This window comes from Elaeis guineensis, chromosome 1 (genome assembly GCF_000442705.2).
Source record: "Elaeis guineensis isolate ETL-2024a chromosome 1, EG11, whole genome shotgun sequence".
In the NCBI taxonomy this organism is placed as follows: Eukaryota; Viridiplantae; Streptophyta; class Magnoliopsida; order Arecales; family Arecaceae; genus Elaeis; species Elaeis guineensis.
The window spans coordinates 115,037,066-115,060,808 of record NC_025993.2 but is presented as its reverse complement, the minus strand read 5'-3'; the positions used below and the strand labels follow the sequence as shown (position 1 = coordinate 115,060,808).

Sequence of the window (23,743 nt, the reverse complement as noted above, 5' to 3'; positions counted from 1 at the left end):
CCGATGGCTTGGGATGTGGTGTGTCAGCATCAGCGGGAGGGTGATTTGGAGATTCAGTCCTTGGTAGCTAGGCAGGAAGCCCTGATTGCTCGGCATGCTGTTAGATTTATTCTACATCCAGACTTCATGTGGAGCACGATGATGAAGGCCAAGTATGGTACTTGGATAGACTGAGGAGAGATTCAAATTAATCGGAGGGCCTCGATCATGAGGAAGAAGACCTATACTCGTGCCTCGGATGCCATTCTCTAGATGAGATGGATGATTGGTGATGGGCGATCTGTGAGCATTCTCTATAATATTTGGATTAGGGATATACCTTTGACCCAATGGCCGACATTTGTCCGCTCTGAGGTGACTGACCAGATGAGGGGTTGGTGAGTTCCTCTTTATCGAGGGCATAGGTTGGGACCCAACTATCATGACTTATTTTTTTGGAGAGTTGTTAGGTAGACAAGTGATGTCCTTGGCTCTTCCTTTTCATCGATGTCCGGACTCCAAGGTGTGGGGCTCCTTTACTACAGTAAAATTGATCATAGTAGATCATACCGCTTGTATCTGTAGGAGGCCACCAGATAGGTGGATGGAGGTTAGATTTGGAGACTGGGGGTGTATTCGAAAGTGATTCTCTTTCTCTGAAAAGTTGTCTGTGGTAGACTCCCGACCAGACGCATCCTGAGGGAGAGAGGCATGGATATTCAGGTGAGCTACCCTAGCAATGGGGAGTAGGAGGAGATGATGGACCATACACTTTGTCTTTGTCCATCTGCCAAATGGGTTTGATTTTTAGCTGGTCTATACCATCGGATCATCCGGACGGAGGATCCAATCGAGGCATTCATTGATCTCTTGAGGCAGAGGGCTGGGGATAATATGTCTAGAGAGACTGCTGTTCAAGCTGTCTATATAGGCCAGCATATCTAGTTGGTCAAAAACAGCATTGCTTTCGAGTCCAGAATATGCCTAATAAGGATCACATTTGAGAGAGCATCAGTTTTGGCCTGGGAGCTGATTGATTTGACCTCCATGCCCTTGGAGACCTGGGACTCCAATCTTGCTCATGTAGTGATCTGTCAGGTGTTCATTGTTTGGGAACCCCCTCCTCCAGGATATCTGAAGGTTAATTTAGTGGGCGCATCAGGTATAGGAGAGGTGGAGCCGACTTTGTCATACATAGGATCGATTCCAAATTGATGGTGGCAGGGGGCCATTACTTGACTGAGACTATGGTTCCTAGGGTGGAGCTTCTTGCAGCTTGGGCCGAAGTTGTCTATGTATAGACTGTGCTGGGGGCGAACCATATAGCCATTGAGGGCGACTCTAGTATTGTGGAGTCTTGGATTTAGGGGTATTCGCAGGAGGTGCCCAACAATCCTTTCTTGTGGGGCATATCTTTCTTTCTCTCCGAATGCATCAAATTCACAGTGAGACATATTTTTAGGGAGGCAAATTCGATAGCAGACTGGATGGCAGCCTATGTTGCGAAGCACACTAGAGATAGTTTGTGGACTTCCTTAGGATCACCCCGAGGCAATTGAGAGATATTTTATTTTTTGATCTTTTTAGATGTATTCACATAAGAGTTATTTGAATGATCTACTTTATCCAAAAAAAAATATTTTAGCTAGATAAATTCAGTGATAATAATATATTGAAAATAAGTATGCAACGTGCATCAATTCAAAATATACGATACTAATCAAATAAGATCCAATGCAAATCATTTTTTATTCATAAAATGATTTCTTTCAAAATCATGTTCATCTCGACAGCAATAAATTAAACAAGTGCTATTACACAACTCCCAATGATAGGGTATTAAAGCATTAGCACACAATTCACATTGACAGAATATTGAAATACCAACACATGACCCCCACTGGCAGGTATCAAAAAATCAGCGCACAACCTCCAATGGTAGGATATCAAAATATCAATATATAATTTTAACTGATAAGATATCAAAATACTAGTACATAACCCCACTAGTAGGGTATTGAAATACCAGTGCACAACCCCCACTAGTAGGATTCGATATATGGTCAGGCTACAAGTCAAAATCTATCTCAAATCAAAATATTATTTCATATTCAAATTCAAAAGATTCGTAAATCATGCGACACCAAAATCAATTGTACAATCCATATCAAATTCAATATATTCAATAATAAATAATTTAACATTTTAGAAAAGAGCATATTTGGTAATTCAAAATACTATGCATCAGATTCATAAATCATGCATAATTCAATATAAAAAATATTTTATAATTTATCAATAAATTTAGAAAAAATGAAGCATTACTTACTTTGTAAATGAAATTAACTAATTGATCAGATCAATTTTAAAAATCCCTCCCATAACTCATCACTGCTGTACCAAAAACTTGTGCATCTTACAATGTAAGAGCATGGATCCTTCTTTGAGTCTGAGGTTTCAAACTTCCATCCTTATTCTGGTCAATTACTGGGGCAAGTTGACTCTTTGTTCTTTGTGGACATTCAGCTATTTTATGGTCCTTCTGACCACAACCAAAATATGCATCAATGTTCCACCAACAGTCATTTTCACTATGAGCTTTGCCACATCTAGAACGTCTGATGCTATCAGTCAATCCAGATCTATTACCTATTGATGTCTTGTTTGAACTCTCGATATTTTTACTATTTTATCCTTGAGAATTATTTGATCTATTTCTTTTCTTTTAATTTTTTTTTCTACACGTTCTTTATTGACTTCTCTTTTAATTATTAATGCCTTATTTACGATATCTACATAAATAGTTAATTTATATAGTAGTACTTGCTTTCGAATTTCTATCCTCAGATCCATCTCAAATTTATGCACTTGGTCACACAAATCCTTAACCAATCTCGAAAAACAACTTGGCAAGCTCAGTAAATTTAGCTTCATATTCTATCACTATCATCTTTGTCTATTTAAGATAAATAAATTTTTATTTTTTTTAATTCTTACACTTCAAAAAAATATTGATCATAAAATGTCCTTCAGAATCTTCCCCAGATAAGTTGTTCCCTATCTTGCTCATATTGTGTTGTAGTCTTTATCACCGGTTGAATGCTCCACCTTATAATAAATAAGCCGCATACTGAATCTTTTTATCATCGCGGTACTCTTAAACAGTAAATATCTTTTTCATCTCGATAATCCAATTATCGACTTCTAAAGGTTCGATAGTCCCCTTGAAAGGTATTGGAGATAACTTTTTAAATTCTACAATATTACTCTATTGCTTTGCCTGCTCTTCACGTCTCTATGGTGGCAGTGTTTGTTGTTGTACCAATCATTATTGTAGTAACTGTTGCTGCAATTATTGTTGCGATTGCACCAATCGACTAAGGTCTGCATTATTCGGGTCATGTTGGGTTCTTCTGCACTATCTGGATGTTCCTAATAGGATCGATGACTCTTTTCTACTAAAGGGTGCTACTAACCTGTTGAGGAGTACTACCCTTCTGTTGGCTCAATATCTCTCTAACAGCACCTTGAACAATTCTATTTATTCGATGTGGAGCCATCTTAACGAGCTTCCTGAAATTTTCTTTCTAAACCTATTCTCTGATGAAATTTGGACATGGTTCCCGTGAACGTTTAGAAGAATCTCAGAAGAAGAAGAAAAGAGGAAAAAGGACTTCTCTCCATGACGGATGGTGGCTGGTGATGGGGGATTTTACAAGAGACCTTGTCCCATTAAATAGACGTCGAGGGGGAGGACTTAGACTTTCTCTCGACCTCTAATGCGACTTCGATCAGGAGCCTAAAGGGAGAAAAACCAATGGGAGAGAAGATTCCCATCTTCTTTTGATTTTTCTACCGCTTTAAGATTCATGGAGCTGTTTAACTAGGTTTGCGGTATCACATAACAGACAACAAATAAGGCATAGAATTTTATGTTGGTTACTCCATTTCATACAAAAATCAAAGCATATTGCGTATCACATAACAGACAACAAATAAGGCATAGAATTTTATGTTGGTTACTCCATTTCATACAAAAATCAAAGCATAGCAACTAGTAAAGTACAAAACCTGTGTGCGTGACATGAAGTGAATTGTAGCGTTTAATATTTATAAACACAAACTACGCAAGCTGCACATTAGCAATGTAGCATTAAAATTTCATATCAACCATTGCTAAGCTGCAACCAGTTTCTTGATGATTCTTCTTAGAGCAGGTGCACTTGCATTGCATTTCTGGTCAGCGAAACATGATCGGCCTTCCTCAGCTGCCCTGCAAAGCAGTGGATCCAACGGCACCTTTCCAAGAAATGGGACACCCAATTCCATGCACATCTTTGCAGCCTCACCTCCACTACTATCAAACACCTCATTGCAAGCAAGCAACGACAGAGAGTAGCTCTGGAGCATTTGTTTTAGTATAATTCAGTGTCCACCCTGTCGCATTGCTCTCATCTCCAGCCTCACTTAACTTTGCAAACTTGAGGTCCGAGATTGACTGCCTGAAGCCTCTCATTTTTTCCACAACACCCAAGAGACCTGGATTGCCAACCTTCTTACAGAAGGTAATCTCTTTATGCACATCGATCAAAGACACTTGTTGTGGAGTGGCTACAATTATTGCACATCTATGCTGTGGCTTGTAGAAACTGTACGATTGAAATATATATGCTCGTCTGATGTCCCAGGTGGAGCATCCACCATGAGATAGTCCAGCTCTCCCCAGTGCACATCCTTCGGAAACTGCTTTATGAGTCCATTCTTGCACGGACCCCTCCATATGACAGCCTCATCAGGGTGCGGGGAGCATGAACCCAACTTACATAACCCCGAGGTTTGATCCGAGGCGTATGGGCGACCAACCAAGGTTGCTTTGGTGGATGTCCTGCCCTTCAAGGCCCAACATCCTGGGAATGCTGGACCCACGTGAGAAATTCTTTGTGCACCACTTGCGGTGTAGAAAATCCGACGTAGAACGCACTATTTTATTCAATTAGTTCACATAGTCATTGCTTCCCAACGCATATTTAATGTCAGTAGATTGAAAATTTTAAATGATAAAAATATTTTTTTTAAAAATTATAATATTTTTTTAAAAAATTATAAATTTTGAAAATTTTGAGGATGCTGGACCCACAAATATCTACGTCAAAGGGCCAACCTGATGGTCCATGTCAGCCACTGAAAAAGAAAGCTGGGCTGAGAACGTGCTCTTTCCAATCCCTCCCTTACCAGATACAACCAGTATCTTGTGTTTAACAGGAGCCATTCTCTCCATTATCGCGACCAAGTCTGACATAAAATTAGATATCCCATCACTAACCTAGTCATAGCATGGTATTTTACAACATCCAAAAAGAACGAAAATGACAGCATCAGAGAAGATTAATGTTTTAAACTCTTCAAAAGAAGCACACCTTGTAAAAAATACAGCATATTTATTGTATGTGAATAATTTTACATGCCTGAGTGTATCATGCCTTTCAAGTATTATGAGTAGGTTTAAGCTCGTTTCAACTGGCAAGAGAACTGTAAATTGGACTTGAAGAGCTTTGGAGCACATGAATGTGAAAACCAACAACAAGACTGGTTGCTCATAATGTCTGTAGTTTATGATCAATCAATGGAGGTATGTAGCATTTGTCCATGTGCACTACAAGCGAAGACGATTTGGTCACACAAGAATGTTTTGGTTTAGAAGTATCGTTCAATTCAGTAAACAACAATCTTCTGACGTTTCAATTTTTAAATGATAAGGTTTTTCTCATAGTAAGCAATACAGTATTTAGAATCCTGCAAGCATTCTCCCTTATAATTTCTAATATCCAGTAGACTGCTGAACATAGAGTATCACAACAATTTTCCCTTACTGAGCCCCCTTCCTCCCTCTCAACCCCTCCCCACCGTCCCTAGCAAAAAATAATAACAATAATCATAATGTTGATGGTGATGATCATAACTTAAATAGCAATATAATAATGATATTAATAATATCTAAATGACAATAGTAATAGTAGTAATAGTAATAATAATAGTAATTCATAAAAAGAAGCACACCTTGTAAAAAATACAGCATATTTTACTTTATGTGAATAATTTAGAATGCCTGAGTGTATCATGTGTTTTAGGTATCACGAGTAGCTTTAAGCTCAAATCAACCGGCAAGAGAACTTTAAATTGGACTTGAAGAGCTTCAGAGCAGATGAATGTGAAAATCAACAAGAAGACTAGTTGTTCATAATGATTGTAGTGTAGGGTCAATCAATGCACTAAGGAGGTATATAGTATTTGCCGATGCATACAGCAAGTTCATCACCACAAAAATGTTTTGGTTTAGCAAACAGCAATCTTCTGAAGTTGCAATCTTCTGAAGTTGCAATTTCTAAATGATAAGGTTTTTCTCATATTAAGCAATACAGTATTTAGAATCCTTCAAGCATTTTCCATTATAATTTCTAGGGTAAATTATAAAATCTCCTCTGAAAATAGGTCGAAATTTATTTTTCAAAACCTACGGTTACACCCTTAAAGTTTTAGTCAACTCTACAGTCTAATCTATGCTGTTAGACAATCCATTAATATTAACTTGGATCCATTTATCAAATCATTATAATTTTTTGAAATGACTAAAATAGCCTCGAATAAAGGATTAAAAAAAACAATGAGCCAGAGGTGTGATGGAGTCGTCGGCCTTTTAGCCAACTCGGGAGGTGGGAAGGAGGTGGGCATCGACGACGATCTCTTCACCGTTAGCATCATTGTTGGCAAGGACCATCCTGACTCCACTGGCATGCTACACCAAAACCTCCTATCCACCTTCTTCATCATGTTGAATGCTCCTATCTTTGAGAACAAAGACCAGAACCCCCTTTGCTGCCCCCTCACCACCTTCGTCAGCCACTGTGAGGCCTCGCTCGGTGCCGCTTGTTAGATGTATGCTTTAGAAGTCAATCTTGACTGACGTATACCACGATCCTAAGATATATTTTTGTATTGACGGATAGTTTTTATTACCATTCATGTTATATGTGTCCATGAATTATTCTAAAAATTAATAAAGATTATTTTGTATATTCTCAAAGTATTAAGAATTTAAGGCATACATTATTAGTAGTTAATTTCTGAATGCTCCGATCGGAGGATCATCATGGAGGACAGTGATTGATCCAGTTAGATTGGTGCACAGATCACCTTCCTTATGGACAGATGAGTCTCGAGTCTGCAGTGTGGAGATACTGGAATGAGAGTGCAAGTGGTCGTTAGAGAATAACTTGCATTGAGTATGACCAACATGAGAAACTACTTAGATGTCTACTCATTCGTTAGTGATTTTCTAGATGCTACAATGGTGTGAGTGGTCCTTTGACCTACAGTGTTTGGCTATTCGCAGCGAGACTGCTGTAGTTTAACTGCACATTCACTTGATTCCTAGCCATTCGGATCCTTGCTGTATATGTTGGCTACAGTAGGTTCAGATTCGCTATTTTGAGTAGGATGTATCTAGATATAATCTATCGATATTGGTAGAAAAAGAGTAATCCTATACGATTCGCGAGACTGAGTTCAGAAAGCCTCTGGTTAGAGTAAGTATGAATATTGAAAAAGAATTTTCATAGGATTCACAAATAAATTCGAGTCAAGCCAATCTGGTATATGACTGACGATGGAATTTGACGAGTTTTTCATAACCTCCATCTAGTTGAAACTCATGACAGAAGAATTGTATCATACGATAACTGCACTTAGGGATTCATTCTTTTATTTTGCTGAATTACCACTACATGTTGCTAGATGTTATTAGTAGATTGTAAGAACTCATTAGGATTATTTTTGGATCAATGATCCTTATTGGGATGAGTTGGAATCGTTCTAGTCCATTGAAAGGAGTTTCGATAGTACTGTGATGGAGATCACAGTATGTTCACTACTAAACAAAATGAAATCTGAGGGTTACACACAAAAAGAGCTTGACCTGATCAATGGCTTGGATCATATTCGCATTATCAATTGAATTGATAATTTGAATTTAAAAACTGCTAATTTGTAATGTTATAGATTTAGTAACTGCTAATTATTAGCAGAGAAACTTAATTGCAAGTGTTGTAATTTAATTGAGTCTGATTAAATTATGAATCAAGTCTTAATTAATTTAAATCAGATTTAATTTAATTGATTTGATTTAATTTAAGATTAATTAGATTTAATTATCCAAGTTAGACTTGGATTTCAATCCTGATTGGATCAGGTTAGACAGCTTTTCGAATCAGATTCGAATCGGGCTCGAATTGGATTCGAATCAAATCCAATTTGAAATCCAATTAAAATAGGAAGCCAACTAACCCTCTATTAAGCTTCTCTCTCTTATTTCATGTACAAAAGAGGGAGGGCGTGTATGGAGATGCACGCCCCATTGCCCTTGCATGCATGCATGCACCTTATCTGGGACTCTGCGCCCCACCTTATATGGGATTCTTCCTGATAGGGTTTGATTTAAACTTGAATTTGAATCAGATGAGATCTATCCTTATCAGGTTGAGGCGTAGAACTAATTCGGAAGGAAATTTTGTGTGACAAAAATTAAGAAGGGAGGGGAGTGCGTGGTTGAGGAATTGTTATGTGACTCCTTGCCGCAACAACTTCTCAATGTGCCATCATTTCTTTCTTACATCTCCACACCAAAATCAGATGAGATCTGATCGATTAAGGGCAATAGGAGTTGGTTATGGTATGGATTTTGTGCGGCAAAATATGATAAGAGGGTGAAGGGCGTGCATAGGTTTCTTGCCAGAGGTTTATGCTTTGTCATATCTCCTCATCTCCATGCTGTCTACTTCTCTTCTTATTCCTTAGATCTGAGATATTGAGAGATTAGAGAGAGAGAGAAAGAGAAGGAGAAAGCGTTCTCTTCTCTTCTTGGCATCCGATTCAGTTTCCGATGGATCAGCGCGAAGTGTTCGTGCTGCAGTCATGTTTTTTTGAGATTTGGAAGAAGGGCTCAAATCCAAGTCTAAAGAGCGAAGCCTATAAAGTGCTAGCATACTAGTGGCCTGGGTACTTCGATCGAGATCATCTTTGTATGGATACCAGCAGAGGTCAGGCATGTGCGCGGCTACGATTAGAATCCTGGACATTCGCAGAATCTGAAGGAAAGCATAGGTATAGAGTCGGATCTCCTGATTACTTTTGTTTTCTTGTTTCAGATTTTAGATTTTCGATTTGATGTTCGTATGAAGATCTGATGCATGATTTTCAGATGTGATCTGGTATGTATTTTAAATTTAAAAAAATTTAATTTATTTTATTTTCACTACATAATTAAATCTAATGTTTGAAAAATTTTAAAACTATACATGCGAAACCACCGCACATTCTAACACCACTGTCTTCAACATCCTTGTCATCATCTTCTTTCGCTCAAACCACCACAACTCACACAAAATCAACTTGAGAAAAAAATCCAATCAAAACCTAAGAAACCCCTTCGATGTCTCTCAGGTGCTCTCCTTCAATGGAAAGAAGAAGAAGTAAAAAGGAAGAAAAAAATGGTTCCAAAAAAAAAAAGAATCTATAGGAAGAAGGTCTTGCCTTTTAATTTTTTGGTATTTCTTTTGTTTTCATCGATTTTTTCGATGCTTTCCCTGGCTTTTTTTCTGTTTTTTCCTAGGAATCATTTTTTTTTTCGCAGCATCCCCACCTTCTAAATCGGAGACCCCTGTCATGAGCCTCCCGACCTACCCCATCTCCCGGTGCCATCACAGCCCTTGCCGTTGCTTTGGCTCCTTCCTATTTGCCTCTTCCCTCTTCGTCTCCTCCTCCACAGTTGGACAGTTGTGGAAGAGGAGGGAGGCAGAGAGGAAGTGGCAGAGGGTGGTGGCAGCGACGGAAATGGAGGGCAGCGACGGAGAGGATGATGATTTTTTTCAAATTAAGAGAAAAGTATGTAGGACCATTGCCTCTACCGCTAACCAACTCTCTATTACAGGATGATTATATCCAGACCACTGTCTACGACAACCTGCTCGGCCTCCTCGCCACACTCCTGTGGCCCTACTCGTCTCCCTCCACCACCTTGAGGTCGTTGAACCCCTCTTCCTAACGCCCCTCCTATGCCGCCGCCCTCCATCGCATCTTTGATGGCCCCATTCGCCTTGACTCCACAGCCATCTTCCAATAGTCCATTTGCTACGAAGCTGGCCACCTCTGGACTGTGTCCATCTCCTAGAGCTTCGTCGACCAGTTGGTGAGGGGTCGAGAGGGAGCATGGCAGATGAGCCACTAGAGGGATAGTTACAGAGCCCACCGTCGAGGAGGAGGATGTTGCTAGAGTCCTGATTGTAAAGGATGGAGTGGGTATTTAGCGAGGATCTCCACTTACGGACAAACCCTATTCTTGGATTTGGTAAGGACAAGTCTTGAGAGAATCAAATAGGAAGATAAGTGAGAAAAGAGGGAAGAAGATAGTGAAGAGGTATTCAAATTGCTTTTTTTTTTTATCGATTTATTAGGGATGGCGATTTGGTCATTTCATATTTCGAAAACAGTTTGTATAATGCCATTACATTTTAGGGGTGCAAGTGTAGATTTTGAAAATTAATGGGTGTGCATGTAATAAACGCAAATCTCAAAAAAAATTTATAATTTATTCTAATTTTAATATCCAGTATATTGCTGAACATAGCGTATCACGATAATTTTTGGTTATTGAGTCCCTTTCCTTGCTCTCACCCCTCCCCAGCAAAAACAATAACAATACTCAAAATATTGATGATGATGATGATAAAGTACACAGTAATGTAATGATGATGATGATAATAATAATAATAATATCTAAATAATAATAGTGATAATAGTGATGATAATAATAATGGTAATGAAAATAATAAAGTCTCTTCCAAATCAAGATGCAAACAAGCAACTTCACAATTGATCACCACATGCACAATAGAATACAATTCATGAAGCCTTGTTGAGATTTAAAGACTACAGGAATAATTCTGCAGCAAGATTTAGGGTGCAGATCTCAATTTGGGTCAAGAATTTAACACCAAAAGGCCACCAAGATGATTTCGTTGGTAGATAAACCAGTTTTGTTTGACAGATCTAAGAAAATGGACCAGCACTCTGCAGCATAACAGCAGAGATAAATTTTAGAAGAAGAATAGAATTAGGCATGGGAGAAACGAGAGCCAAGAATATTATTGATAAGTAGTAGAACAAGGAAGGATGTTGACGAGAGAACAGAAGAAGAAGAGAAAGATGGCCTGCGGCCTCCTATTTTCCAATGTACCTCACATAATATCCCCAAAATCACCACCACCACCACAGCTGGGCATCTTCCCTTTTAATAAACCCAACCAACCATGAATCTTACTGCAATTAGGGCTCTTAAATCTGGATATAACCTAAACTAAACAGCCAACTAAACCATTGCTTTTAATTGACTAGCAGCTCAATATGAACTCACATTAGGACACCCTAATTTAAACATAAACCGAAATAAAAGAGCAACCAAATTACTCTAATAAGCCTCAATTGCTGTTATGGAACTGTAGCATAAACAGTACCGAGATCAGTATGCTATGGTGAATTGAAACCGAAAACAGGAAAACATGACCATCAAAAAAACACACTGAGAACAACTAATACATCAATGATCAAATATTTACTAAATTAAATAATGGAAAACATTAAACAATGGAATTTTCTACCTCAACATCCAGGCTAGCAGTGCCTCAATGAGATCCTTCATAGCATAGTCTTAAAGAATATACAGATTTGTCTAAAATTATTTAGAATATTATAGAGTTAATTTACATGGAAATGTCTTAATTAAGACATAAGCAAAAAAATAAAATAAAAAGTATTATCCCACAAATCTATTTTCAGTTTTATAGTTCGAAGCCATTAGGTATTGCTACAAGATGCTAACCATCTTTCACATTTGCAAACCCTTTGCTTTAATTGTCATTGCAACTAGAGATCCTTGTAGCTCCTCAATCAGAGTGACCACGGACACATTTCTAATCTAGACCAGTTTGTCATATCCCTTGGAGACTAGAAGCTGGAATCATTACACATGCTACACCTGACTTGAAACCGCGATTCTGCACTTTCGAACCAGTGTCTACTAGGAAGAGAAGCATGGCACTCTGGTGCATGCAGGGAGAAGGGGAGTGGGGTGGTAGTTTTCTCTGGGCATGAGTGGGTTTAGGTGGAGAGAGAGAGAGAGAGAGAGGAGTGTTAAGGGGGAGGACTGGTTATATCAAAAGAGGGTGAGTTGAAGTGATGGTGCATATAGGCTTGTTCCATGTTTAATTATGGGTTAAATGAGGAGCAGAAAAAAATGAAAGGATAGATGTGATGATAAATTATGGATAACAAATTATATGTAACTATTTTTTAAATCTAATAGCAGTTTATAAATTTAAGTGACTTGTTACTTGATGGAAATTCACTTCATTCTTCAAAAGTTAATGGTCCAACTCACCTAATGGGTAACAAAATTCGCTTCATTCTTCAAATGTTAAATTGATTGTTGAGACAATCCTATCGACTACAAATAAGAGTGCCTAAATACAGCCGAAGAAATCAATGGTCCAACTCATAATTCTTCTGAAGGTGGTTATCCCCTCGGCATTTAGCAGCATTATGCATAATTGTAGAAACAGAAAGAGAGAAGGTTAGAGGATAGGAAAGGCATGGAAAGTGGGCTATCATTGATTGGGACCATCCCCCCACCCCCAGGCTGCACCCTCGGCCCGAGGACAAGAGAAAGGGTAGCAAGGAACGGATTGCCGTCATCGCAATTCATCATCACAATTCAAGAAGGTGAAGACGATCAGATGGATCCAGGAGCTCTGACAGAAGACGATCATCACAATTTATATACCTTTCCTCTCGTCCTATATTTGTTCTAATGACATGTTATTAACATCATTAATATTGCTTTCCCCTATCATCTCTGTGTTGTTCATGCAACATATTTTGTTTCCTAAGTTCATACAGTCAGCAGCGGAGGAGCCTATGGTTCAACATAGAAAATGCAAAATAAACATCAGAGCCCTTTGGTTGTATTTACAACATTGTAATTAAAAGTTAAATATAGTCCATCATTGCAGATACATAGCATTAAATAAATTTGTATGCTTGGTAGAAAATAAACATGTGAATTCTGCAAAATAATTCGAACTAGTATAAGCCCATGTCAGGTCATGCAGACCATACATACTTCTACAGTAAATTTAATTGCCCAAGGGGAAAAGATGACATATCAGACACCACCTCAACGTAATTCCAGTTCTCTCTGGCATGCATTCTCACTGTCACGCGACTTCCCCCTACAAGAACATGAGAAAGCCTCATTCCATCAAAGATCACCGTTGGTCATCAAGGTGTTTCATGAGTAGAACCTTTTCATGGTATTCCCGTGTAAAACTATATCCATCAGATACACCACACGTGCTGATAAATGCACACCATGATGGTTGGTAACACATGCATCATTTTCCAATCAGGCAAATGTGATCTACATGCTCCTTTTTTCAAGAACCAGGACAGAGATGCCCTGCCAAAATCAAGTTGAAAGAAGATTTGAGCTTCGGTTGCTCATACCCAACCTCCAGCTACTTGACCAACAGTCCATAAACTCAGCTCAGCAGCCTGTATTTGTCAATATAATTTTCTACTAGATGTTCATTACCAGCATAGCAGTTGATACTTCAATTGAAACAAATATTTTAAGAAGTGCCGTTAACATGCAATGGTATGACCTAGTTTCCATGCCATAGTATTAGGAAAGAATAAACTTCCTGGAATTTCATGTTACAATGCCACCACATGCTCTACCCAAAATGTTACCATAAGTTTGTCATAAAAACCCACCAAATCATGTCAGCATAACTTCCAGAAGTTGCCTCCCTATCTTTCAGAAAACCAATCAGATAGCAACAATTGGACTGCATTGAGATAGTCCAAATTCACAAACAAGCTTTTATATCAGCGGCATTCTCACCAATAATCCAAAAGAATGCAGGTCCCTGTTAGTTAAATCTTAGAGCATAGTCATCAGAAACATTTTATTCAACTATATACCAGTAAAAAAAACAGAACGTAACTGTTAGAATTAGTAGTCCTCATATTTTTGGCATTATATCAGAAACAAAAGCCACAAGAATAATCAAAAACCGCTGTTTCTTACATAGAATGAGGACAAACTAGCAAGGCCTCCATAAGTCGTAGATCTTTAATCCTGTAACCAAAGTAGAAGAGATGGCTCTGCTATGCCTATTGTTATGTACTCCAAACCATTGCTTAGAACTCAGTAGAAATTTCCGACGAAGGATTCTGTGCATCTAAACCATAACTCTTGTTCTCCTCTCTGTGATAAAGGCATAACATATGTGAACTATCAAAATCCACAGGGCAGAGCCAATAAGGTCTCAACTCCACAGCCAATTTTGCATAAGCACTTCATGTTCACTGGATATAGCAGATCTATAGGCATGGATGAAACATCTTTAAGAAGAAAAGGATAGCTGTGGCATGAACACAAAATATCTTCAGCACGGTGCCTGGAAGGAAAGGGAAGATGGGATAAGCATGGAGACCTCTGCATAGAGAAATATCCAAAAAGATAAAGTATTCAGTAAGCAACATACCAGTCTCAATTGCAACCCAACCCAATATTGAAGCCAAGTTACCCTGGCAATCAGCTACAAGCTCCAGCCATACATTCTCGAGGCCAAATCCAGTTGACAATTATGAGTAGATACCTGTTTATCTCCCTCTCGTCTTCCTCTTTGTTCCTTTTTTGCCTTTTTTTCCTCTCCTCTTCGCATCTATATGTTCCTTTTAATTTTTTTCCCTTTTTTGTTCTTTTTTTCTTTTTTCATATTTTTTTTAGAAAAAGGTAAAAGCCATGATGACCAGGATCAGGAGGCAGATATCACAACGTGGAGCTCAGGCACATCCAAATTCTTGCCAATGCAAAGCTGCTAGATCCCAAACTGGTAGACCAAGAAAGAACAAAAGCTAACATGGCACTCAACTCAGAACTTCCTAGTGGTGTATTATGCAACCAAATAATAAGTTCAGCTTCCAGTTGAAGAACATAGCGAATGATATCATGCTTTACTTGACAAGATGCGCATTGGAGCCACTTTACTTCTCCATGCTTTCTGGAATCATGGCTGGGTGCTTCCAACAGCCTGAACAAAGATATTCAAGACAAAAAGTCTCAACATATTTGCAGTCTTTGATGCACTTCCCACACTGGATACACCTCGGAATGCAAACATCACAAGCCCTACACTTCTTGGATACTTCACCATGACAGTGTTCTGAAGGGCAGTCATAGACAAGCTTAAACTTCTGACATTCTGGGCACATCTCAATATCAATGGCACGCTCATCATCACAGGCCAGAGAAGAACGGCTAAGGTGATAAAACCGAGGCTTGCGAGATTTCGGCTGCTGAAGTTGGTCAATGCCTAATAAGAATTTCAGCTCTTCAAACTGTTCTTGTGATACACTGAAAAGCCTACCAAGTTCAAGGTGTTTTATCCCTGGCATACCTGAAGACTTAACAACCTTCAGGGCATTAATGAGGCCCACTACACTAAGCCTCACACATCCAGGAACAGTCAACTGCAAGACAAAGGGCATGTTTTTCATAATCACATAAACAATTTTAATGAATAATTTGAAAAGGAAAACTGAAACTACTATAAAAGTATCAGCAAATCATGTAATTGCAAGATGGACCTCAACAGTATAGTGTCGTTCTAGATCCAGTTAAGTGGTGATAAGCACAAATAAATATCTCAAAAAAAATATTACTTTATTACATTGGCACAGAACAACACCGTTTTTCTTGTTAGGAAAACCAGACCGACGAATATCATCTTCAAATATATTATTATTAAATCCCACTGACTTCTCTAGCAAGTCCATATCTTGTTAAAATTATTGATATTTAGAATAGCAATACAGAGATATATACTGGAAGACATATTTACAGGAGCACATTTTCAATAATTATGGAGACAAAGGAAACCATGTTTCACAGAAAGCAAGAGCCAGTTAAGTAAAATATTCATGTTACATCTCTGTAGATTGGTTGTTTATCGATAACAGTGATGCATGGTATGTGGATCTCCCCCCACTTCTAGCCAGAGAACTTCTACAGCATAACCAAGAGCCCTCTTAAAAATCTAGTTAAGATACTACATGGACTTCTGGAATCTGAAAAAGCCACCATAAAAATTCTACCTTAAATATCAGCAGACTCTGGAGTCTGAGAAAACATATTTCACATGTACAGTTTATGCATTAGTGTGACTTCTGGAGCCTGACTGCCACCCTTCCACCTTCTCAAACATCTAGTTCTTAATTAGGAAAAGTTAATCAATTATGAAAAGCATATTCACAGACAAAAATTCTAATTTCGGAATATGCTTCTGTTCAACTAGCATAATATGAGATGACAACAAAATGAAATCAGATTCTTTTTAGAACTTTCAATGGTTCTCGATAATTATGCCACCATACAATGCATCATGCCAGCGCATACCTTTAGGGTTATGTTACAAAATTCTATATCTGGCATGGAAATATTACATGCCACTCAGGAAGCATCCAGAAAGGAATAAAACTTCATTAAAAATATGGAAAGCCATTACAATATACTTATCAGAGCACTTTAACGATTCTAATGTAAAGACTTTGATGTAGTGTGGTAGTGATACTACATACTAATATATAATGACAACTCCCACAAGATGTTTCCAAGGCATTTGATACATCCATCAGACATTAACAGACTGTTGCACGAAACCTCCCGTGATTACTGGGAGTATTCCATTTATCAGGTGGGATAGAGGAATAAAATAAGATTATGGCTGCCTATGTCCAACTGCAAACTGGAACCCCTCTTAAGAATCTGGATTTTCAAATCCTGAATTCCCAGCCAACTCTCATAAAATAAAAAATCTGGTGGAATACCGCAACCCAACTCAAATATCCCATCTAAATGCACCCTCTCTAATTTATTTAACAACAGCCATCCATGTGTTTTCTCATGCATGAATCAATCTTTACTACTACTCTCAAATCGAACACCTATGATTTCTGTTCATGTGCATCACCCACGTGACTGCTAGCTAGAAAAATGAAAATAACAGAGACCACCAAAAGAGAGGGCCCAAAAAGCTTGAACTCAACCCTGGGAAAACAATGTCAATCTCAGATGGATTTCCCAGGTTTCCAGTGAGTTGGTTGCCTTTTGGGGTTCGTTTATGAGGGTCTAAAGCATTACCCATTCAAAAAAGAATTCATTGATTACTGAGTCTTGCTAGACATGGTCATGGTTATAGTTGCAATATGTCAACCAGAATCTATAAAGGTGAGCAAGTCTGACAAATTAATTAATCATTATTTAGTACCAGCCCCAGGAATTGAAAACATGTTATATATGTCTGTCATCTGAAATGGGCAGAGAAAATATTAGACAGCAGGGCAGGAGCTGAGGCATTTGTCTGTCTTTTGTTACTGATAAACTTCACTACATTGCACCCCCATGGAGTTGCCTTGGCAGGTATAGAAGTAAAGACAAAGGACGGACCACAATAAAGGAGTCCACCCAACAGGATATGCCCATGGTCGAATAGATAAGAAAAAAAACACTGTAAAAGTGCTAAGCCAAAAGTATAGCAAGTGGAGGATTGTTTCAATTTTCATCATAGCTTGGTGCATAATCTAAGGGCTTGTTCTCTTTGCATTAAGATAGTCCTGTCACTTCAATCCATCAATCCTCATCCATCATCAAAAATTTTAAACCAAAGGCATGATCAGAGATTTTTCTCTTTCTTTTTAACAATTTACACAATACACTCTCCCATCCTCTAACTGGCCACCACCATCATCAACCAAAATTAAGGAAAAAGGTATCAATTTTAAGAATAAGTGAAACTTTGCGTCTCCTGGTTACGCAGCCTCACATATTAGAGCCAAATTTTTGGATGTAGATAATAAAGTATGATCATAAGAAACATGTTGAAAAAACAGAAATCTACAAAATCTAAAACTAAAGACTTAGTGATTTCAAAGAAAGCCAGTTGAGGAGTGAGATGCCTTGACTATATACTGATCCAAAGGTCATTACCATATAACAATTTTTTCCCTGTTAACTTATAAAGCAGATTATTTCATCCTCACAGATCCCATTAAATACAGTGGGTTCTGGACTTTGTCTACCACCACTCTCAGACTACAATTATTAATACTTTAGAAAGCCAAATTGGAAGAAGCATATTGGAAAATTTGTTAACAGAATGGTACTTTCCAACAGAATTGGGAGAAGAACAATGGCATTTTTTTCTTTCTTTTTTTTGTTTGGCAAAATACCAAAGCCAGTATGCAAGGTGCTCGACCAACATCCTTTTGGTAGCTGTCTGTCAATAACTACAAGAAGTTTTTATCACCTTCTAGTTGTAGAGCTTCTGCAGCATAAGCAGAAGCCCTCTTGAAAGTCTTGTTTAATTATTACTTGAACTTCTGGAGTCTGGCTTCTTAACTAGATCATCCTTATAAAGCTAGCTAAAATATCAGCTGACCAACTCCGACTAAGCACCCGCTGAATGTGTAGTTTAAGCATCAGTTAATGTTCCATCTGATTAAACTACCACCAAGGACATAAGTATCACGCCATATTGACCAGCACAGGGCATACCATACATACCAATGATGGAATGGCACTCAATACTCCTCTTGTTACCATATTTACCATCACATGGTAGTGGCTGTCAAAGGGTTTTTCATCTTGGCTGAGGTACCAATTTGTACTAGTATTAGACATTAACTAGTACAATATATAACCAACATCCTGGTCCACTTTATCTCCACTAATATAAATCGACCCCCCTCCTCAAAACAAAAAAATAAAATAAAAAAGCTGATATGATAAGAAAAATATGGGCCACTACTTCATAATTGCCCATCGAGTGTTATAAATTATTTGTTAATTAAATATTAAATTAACATCTTAAAATGGTATGAAATTTCAAACTAACTATATTTACTGAGATTTTGATATCTTGATTCCGAAAAAAATGGCCGATATCCTGGAATTTCTCAATACTTTCTTTTTTTCATCTCCCCATTTTGCATCCTGTATAATAAAAATTGAGATCTTGGTCCATATCGGTCTCGCCATCAATGGAGGTGGCCGAGCTCTCCAGTTTAAAAAATCTTGTTGAACTCAACTTGGCTATACTAGCACTAACTACGTACTGCATGCCTACAAAATTGGATATACTAGGAATATACCAGAACAGATACAGGTAGCGATATTTGTATCAAGACTTTAAACTGTGCTCCCACCTCTAGCATATACTTATCATCAACGAAATTGAAAAGCAATTATGAGTAGCCTGTTGATAGAGGGATGACATTCTAACATAAGAAAGATATTTCAGTCTAACAACCATAATGCATTAAAGAAAAAACAAGAGAAACATCAAGATATTTTTGAAATTTTCAAACAATTAGATAATCAAGTGTCTATGCTATGCCTATGCACATCATTAGGTATTCTATTACAAAATTGCAAATTTGGAATCAAAACCACGTATGAGGCAGGCAGAATAGGTAATGCAAGGTTTCATTCGAAGAAGGAAAAAAACATGAGGTCCAATGCCAAAAGAATTTAAAGGTCAGAGGTGGTATGGGAGTACAATATAGCAATTGAAAACAGAAACCAGGAAGGAGCCAATATAAAAGTTGCTTCATTCACAGATGGGGTGAAGTATTGTTAATTATGGTGAATGCCTTTTTCCAGGGCTCTTTAATGAGCATCAATATTCAATAGCATAGCTTCAAAGAAAAAATCAATGTCTATTGAGACTTGGTAATTATGGTCATAGTCATGGTTGCAATATATTGTTGACAAAGTATATAGAAGTGAGCATGTCTAATGAGGTTCATCATTAACAACTACAAATTGAGCACATATTATATATGTGCGCAATGCCAATGCACATCCTTAGGTATTTTATTGCAAAATAGTGTCTTTCGAATCAAAATCATAGGCGGGAAAAGCAGAACAGAAGATGCAAAATAACATAAAAGAAAAGCAAATAAGGTACTTGGAAGAGCAAAGTAATCCTAATAATCTAGTGCCCCTTAAAAATTTGAAGGTCGGGAAACCTGTGGGAGTGAGATATAACAGTTCAAACAATCGAAACCATGAAGGGGCCACCAAAAGATACTCAAGGCTGAGGTAAATGCATCACCCCCAGCTAGATTTCCCAGATTTGCAGACAGCATATTTTTTGGGGGCTCTTTTATTGTTGTCAATGCCATTGGTCATTCAAAGACAATTTTTATGTTTATTAAGTCTTGCTATTTATGGTCACAGCCACAGTTATGCTACATCGATAACAAAGTATTTTGAAGGTGAGCTGTGTTTCATCACTAACAAGTATGAATTGTTATGTCTATCATCTGATGCAGGTATAGACAATTGGCGGGTGAAAGGGCAAAAGCCAGAACCAGGAACAGATATGGGCGCAGGTACTTTGTAGGAACAAAAGGAGAACATTTTGCAGAGAAATGTACAATTTCAAAACACTTTAAGCGAGGAAGTACCAAAAATGCCTAGTAAGTGGATGAGCATTCAAGTTTTTTGGGAGTTTCTGAATCACATAGACCACCCTAGAAGTTTCCAGGTACTAAACAAAAGCATGGGAAGTTTTTTTATTTCCTTTTTACACATTCCCTTAGTGAATAGTCCCATTTTATTGCACATAAATAAAGTGAGAAAAAATACAGAGAGTCAAAGTTACTCTCCAGCACAGAAATCTGGAATTCACAACTGTCTAAACGCAAGCAAATATGGACACCAGTCATTACAGTGATCGGCAAGAAAATAAGAAATAGCAACTGCTTAGTACTCATCAAAGAAACAATATATGAAACCAAAATTGTGACACTGAATGGCCTCCACCAAAGGGTGAATCATACAGAACAGGAAATGATATCAATACTGAGAGTATTTGTACAGTTGAAAGATAATGCATGCAAAAGGAATATAATCACCACTTCTAGAGATCAGCAATCCATGATAACCAAATAAAAACACAGCCAGACAAGGAAGGAATCACCTCCTAATAACAGTCAAACTAGAAGTCATTCGGGTACAAACCTTTCTTAGCCTTGGGTTATTCTCAAGCACATGCTTCAGACCATCGTCCGTGATCCTCGAGCAACCAATAAGGCTCAAGGACTGTAGGTTCCCCTGAGCTCTCTCTGATAGCTGCAAAAGATCATCATCAGTTATCTTCTCACTTAAAGAAGAATCTATTAAGATGCTTCTCCACAAGAGAGGATCATTCTGAACCGCCAAATGCAGCGACTTGCAGACCCTTTCGACTGAGAGGAGATCCCGAACACCCAGATAGCCGAGCGCAAAGAGCAAACCCTCATGTGGGGCACCCTCATCTCCTCCACTAGAATGATCTACTTCAGCATCCCCGGAGTCTGAAAACTCCTTCGCATCTACAGCATGCTTAAAAACTCCATTTTCAGCCTCATGTCCCAATGATCCCAAGGATCTTTCCCCTACCCAACCATCATAGGCGCCTCCATAGTTCAGCTGTGCTGCAGAAGAAGACACCCAATAATAATTCAGACCTTCGAAGACAGCACCACTTCCCACCCTGTGATCACCAGAATTCACGCTGAAATCTTCGATCAAGCCGGCGATCGCAGTGAAAGTGTTGCCCAAAGTGGTGCTCAGTTCCATCCCGAAGGGGTCTGACGGCAAAAGATCGACAGGATCACAAGAACCATTCCTGTCAGCCCTCCCTCCATCCCCTCCATGCCACAAGGATTCTCGATCCCCCGGCCCGACCAGAAGGGCTTATCGAATCCTTCAGCACTCCTATCACATCTGGCGGATCCAAAATCCTCATCCGCACGGATTGAAGCAGGGAATACAGAATACGATGAGAAATTTAAGGTCATCCTATACTCCTATCGAAGCCAAACAGAAACCCTAGCTGTTTTCCCTTCTGATTTCTCCTGTACCAAATCTTCTGACCTTCTAAAACAGGAAGACAACCGGATTTATATTTTCAAAAAAAAAAAAACAGAGAAACCAAAAAGAAATCTATTTTTCCGAACCAATAACTAGTGTTTTCCCCTTTTTTTCCGTTCAAGCTAATCTAAATATTGCTGGTTTTTTTTTCTTGCTTCTCTATCTAATGGAATAGAACCCTAGATGGCAAGCCCTCAATTTTCGATAGCAAACAAAAAAACAGCACCAAAAATATCACGGAGCCTCTTGATCGTTTTTCCAATCTACACACCTAGCCAGATCAACCAAAAACAACGGAAAAAAACGAAAAACAGAGAAGAAATCTAAAGATCTCCTAACTCTAATACCCTCCAAACTCCACGTCCCCCAACAACAACCCGATCCAACCAAACTCCCCAATCCCTATCAAAAATCCCACCAAATACTGACCTTTTTCGCGAAAACCAACGGATTAGGATTCGACCAAGAAAGAGGAGAGGATATACGGAATTCAAGAAGAGCAGGGAGAGAAACCCTAGGCGACGGAAACGAAGACCCGCAGAGATCTCTTCCTCTTTGGACGAGGGGAGGAACCAAAGAGAAAGAGGGACGGAGGACAGGAGGGCGCAAACGATAATTTACTAAAATTGGGAGGATTTCACGGAGAGGGAAGCGAAGCGAGCGAGCGCTTCGCGGTCGGGGACGGACACGTGTCGGCTTCTCCGCGCGCGGGAGCTCCCTCCCTTTCGCCACGCGCTGCCTGATCTCCCGCGGGACCACCTGATCGGATCCTTATCGGATCGTCCACCGCTCTCCACGACCTCCGCCGTCCGATCGTCGTGATCCTCCCAAGACCGTCCACCCTCTTAAATGCCCTCCTCTTTTTCTTAAATCTACGCCCTATGTGTCTCCCCCTCTAGAACCACCTGCAGAGGTCATAACGGCGTAGACTTTTGATATTCTGTGGCCACCTGCCCACCAGCGCATCCGTCGTCGGGGATTCCATGACACGTGTCATGGAGCGATTGGTTGGGCGATGTAAAGATCGAGAACAGGAGGGTGGAAGGCGTGGATTGGGTGCAACTTCCTTGGGGTAACCCATCGCTCCAAGGCTTCTCTTGGCCACGCTACCTTGGCGGGTATAGATTCTTGAAGGAAAAAGGGCAGAGGATCTTGGGAAGGGAAAGATAACGCAAAGGGTGTCTTAGATGAGTACGAGATTCTTGTTGGATGCTAAATTTATATTTGTTATGGGAATGGTCTAGAAAGAATAGGGGTTAAGTATTCACAATTAACAAAGTTAACTTGGTCACGTGCTAATGCACCTGATGTTATAAACTATAAAGGACTTAACATACCCTTAAAGAATAAAACTATACTTTATAGAAAGGAATCGAAACATTGATGTCGAATAGAATCAAATGGAATGGAGACAATCGTGCATGTCAAAGACACAACTTACAAATTGTCATTTTAATGTTAATTAGTATCTTAAACTGCAGGTTTGACAACTTTCCCATTAAAGATTTGGGAGGTTTGGTCAGTGTAAGCTAGGAAGTTTTTTTGTTTTTTTTTTTGGTAATAATGTAAGCTAGGTATACTCTTGGAGGAGGACTAGTTCCATGTGGCCATCGGTTTAAGACACAGGAGTATTACATACTTGTCTTTTACCTCCCCAAGTGAGATGTCAAG

The 23,743-nt window shown here is 38.8% G+C and overlaps 1 protein-coding gene and 1 pseudogene across 1 annotated transcript; both read right to left on the bottom strand.

Annotated features, from left to right (window-relative positions):
• Positions 1-4,155: 4,155 nt before the first annotated feature.
• Positions 4,156-5,266, bottom strand: LOC105038718 (cytosolic Fe-S cluster assembly factor NBP35-like; annotated as a pseudogene).
• Positions 5,267-14,043: 8,777 nt separating this feature from the next.
• On the bottom strand, positions 14,044-22,698 carry LOC105038678 (F-box protein SKIP14). The gene is given in 4 exon segments (XM_010914556.4): positions 14,044-14,549; positions 14,637-15,624; positions 21,179-21,855; positions 21,858-22,698. Coding segments are annotated over 3 exon segments (1,305 nt in total). The 5' UTR covers positions 22,000-22,698; the 3' UTR covers positions 14,044-14,549; positions 14,637-15,138.
• Between the last annotated feature and the right edge of the window lie 1,045 nt (positions 22,699-23,743).